This window comes from Stegastes partitus, unplaced genomic scaffold (genome assembly GCF_000690725.1).
Source record: "Stegastes partitus isolate 25-593 unplaced genomic scaffold, Stegastes_partitus-1.0.2 Scaffold432, whole genome shotgun sequence".
Taxonomy (NCBI): Eukaryota; Metazoa; Chordata; class Actinopteri; family Pomacentridae; genus Stegastes; species Stegastes partitus.
Genome location: NW_007578163.1, coordinates 378,399 through 380,772, shown reverse-complemented (window position 1 = coordinate 380,772; position 2,374 = coordinate 378,399). Strand labels below are relative to the sequence as shown.

The following is a 2,374-nucleotide window of genomic DNA, read 5'->3' as shown; positions in this document are numbered from 1 at the left end:
TCTAAGTCTGAATAACTAGAATTTGACATCTTGTTTTACTATTTTTTCTTTTCTTTTCTTTTCTTTTTTTTGTAAAACGCTACACTTAAAATGTGATGGCTTCATGGTTAAAGAGCTTCTACATCCTGGTGTATTAACCGTTACAGAAACATAAGAAATGATTTTGGAAATTACCAATGCTGTCAATTTAGGGCAGCTGTTGCATAAACCTCACATTGGATGGTAAATATGGTAATAAAACTGTGAAGCACTGCACATGTAACTGTTTTCTGTCTCAGCTCTCTGATAGCAATCATGAGGAAATCCTCCAAAGGCTCTAAAGCCTCTGTGAAAGCGGAGCAGCCTCCAGGTGGGTTCAAAGCACCTGTCTTTATTTATATGGCATCATATGTAGACCAGCAGGTTGTTGTTAATGTGTATCATAATAATAACTTCCACCGTCTGGCAAAAAGTGCCTTCAGTGCAAGTTGCGTTCAGGTGTCCACATACTTTTGGCCATTGCAGCTGAACTTGTGTTGCCTGTGGCTCTCTGTCTCAGCTGCTGAGGGCGTGGACGAGGTGAAGGTGAAGGCGGTCAACGAGATGATGGAGCGGATCAAACATGGCGTCGTCCTGCGGCCTGTCAAGAGTCAGGAAGCCAAGGTGAGCGCAGGCTGAGAGGTGTGAGAGGCCTTTTTACTCACTTTGAGTCTCACTGCTTTTGTTTTATATGTGTGTATTTTAAGTATTTTGCATTTTTTTGTTGTAATTAGTTGTTTCTTTGTGGCCTTTTGGGATTGTTTTGAGCCTTTTGTGATCATTTTTGTCTGGTTGTGGCTGTTTTGCGCCTCCTAGTGGTTATTTTACATCTCTGTGGTCATGTTTTGTTTTTAGCAGTTGTTTTGTGTCTTTTTGTGGTTACTGAACACCACTGTGCTCATTTTGTGTCTCATGTTTTTGCATCATTTTGCATCTTTGTTTTCTTTGTTTTATGGACTCTTGGCACATCCTTGTAAATGTTTAGCATCACTTTAAAGCGAGTCTGGAGCCCTGGCCTGTGCCTGTTAGGCCCATTCAGTCGTCCATGCAGCCTGTGTTCTGCAGACACGCTGTGTGAGCATCAGCGTGCATGCAAACCACTGAGAAACAAGAAAGTGCAGTGAAAGAAAACCAAACATGTTTCGAATATCGATACTGATGCAAGGCCCTAAAACATGAAAAAATAACAGTTTTTTGCTTGCCAGCCTCATAAACCTTAATGGGTTCTTTTGGTGTAAGCACTCATTATTTTGTGTTATATGCAACAACAGTAGGTGGTCAAAGGGCCGAGGTGTTCTGTGACCTTTGAAACAGAATCAGAACACAGGAAACGCTCCTCCTGCTTCATTATTTTTCTTTCCCTTGGGCTTTCCTCCCCCTGCACAGACCAGGATGCGTGTTAACACGTCCAGGCCGCCATATTTAATGCAGTCTGAATGCACTCTGCCTGATTGCTCTCTTCTCTCTCCTCTCCATGTTCCTCCTTTTGCGCTGCCACAGAGAGTAGCAGTAAAAGTGAGTATATTGACGTTTGCATCTTGCATCTTTGCATCTTGTGATGTGAAGTCGTCGTTGCTCTCCAGGGAGAAAGACCTTTCCCTCCCTCTGACCCCACTAACCTAACACACACACACACACACACACACACGCACACACACACACACACTGCAGACCCTAATTTTAATCAGTTAAACAAATGTCACCTCCATTTCAACCAGCTTCATGGGCTGATGCTGTGAGGTGGTTGGGTTCTTGTTCCTCTACTAAGAAAAGCTTCTTTCTGTGTTCTGGAGATACGGCGTGGTGGGGCTGCGCTCTGATCAAACCTAAGATCAGACATTTGTAGAAAGATAAGAGTCATTTATTTTTCTTTTTTTTTTTCCTTTTTTCTTCCAGCAACCCGTGATCTGTGAGGAGAAGCAGCAGCAGGAGAGCGCCATGGACGAGCTGAAAGGCATCCTGGTAAAATGGGCTTTTATCAGCGTTATCACTGTGATGTGTTCAAAATGAACAACACTTACTCAAGCTTGATTCTACGTCATTCAAAAGCCCTGTGTGTCCTGCTGTGTCGACTGCATGGCTGACATGACAGCTCCCTAGAAGTGAGCTGCAGTTCAGGCGATAAACCCTGCCCCCCTCCATGTCAGCTGGTATGACATGAGTCAGACTCAGAAATCAACTTCAGAAATGTTATTTCTTACATTTGGTTCTATGTTGATTTTAAATGTTATTTTTTGTGGGCCAAACCACATTTACTACATTTAAAACTGATTCAAGGTTTGTCTGGCTAAACAGCCCTGATGACTTTACATGGGTCGTCATAAGGAACTCCAGCTACTTTTGAGGAACCATTGGG

At 43.0% G+C, this 2,374-nt stretch overlaps 1 protein-coding gene across 1 annotated transcript in view; it reads left to right on the top strand.

Moving 5' to 3' along the window:
* shtn3 (shootin 3) overlaps positions 1-2,374 on the top strand; it is a 47,193-nt gene that overhangs the window by 33,472 nt on the left and 11,347 nt on the right. The window contains exons 10-12 of the mRNA XM_008286107.1: positions 290-349; positions 539-642; positions 1,915-1,980. Coding sequence (XP_008284329.1) covers positions 290-349; positions 539-642; positions 1,915-1,980 — 230 coding nt within the window. The remainder of the gene's footprint in view (positions 1-289; positions 350-538; positions 643-1,914; positions 1,981-2,374) is intronic.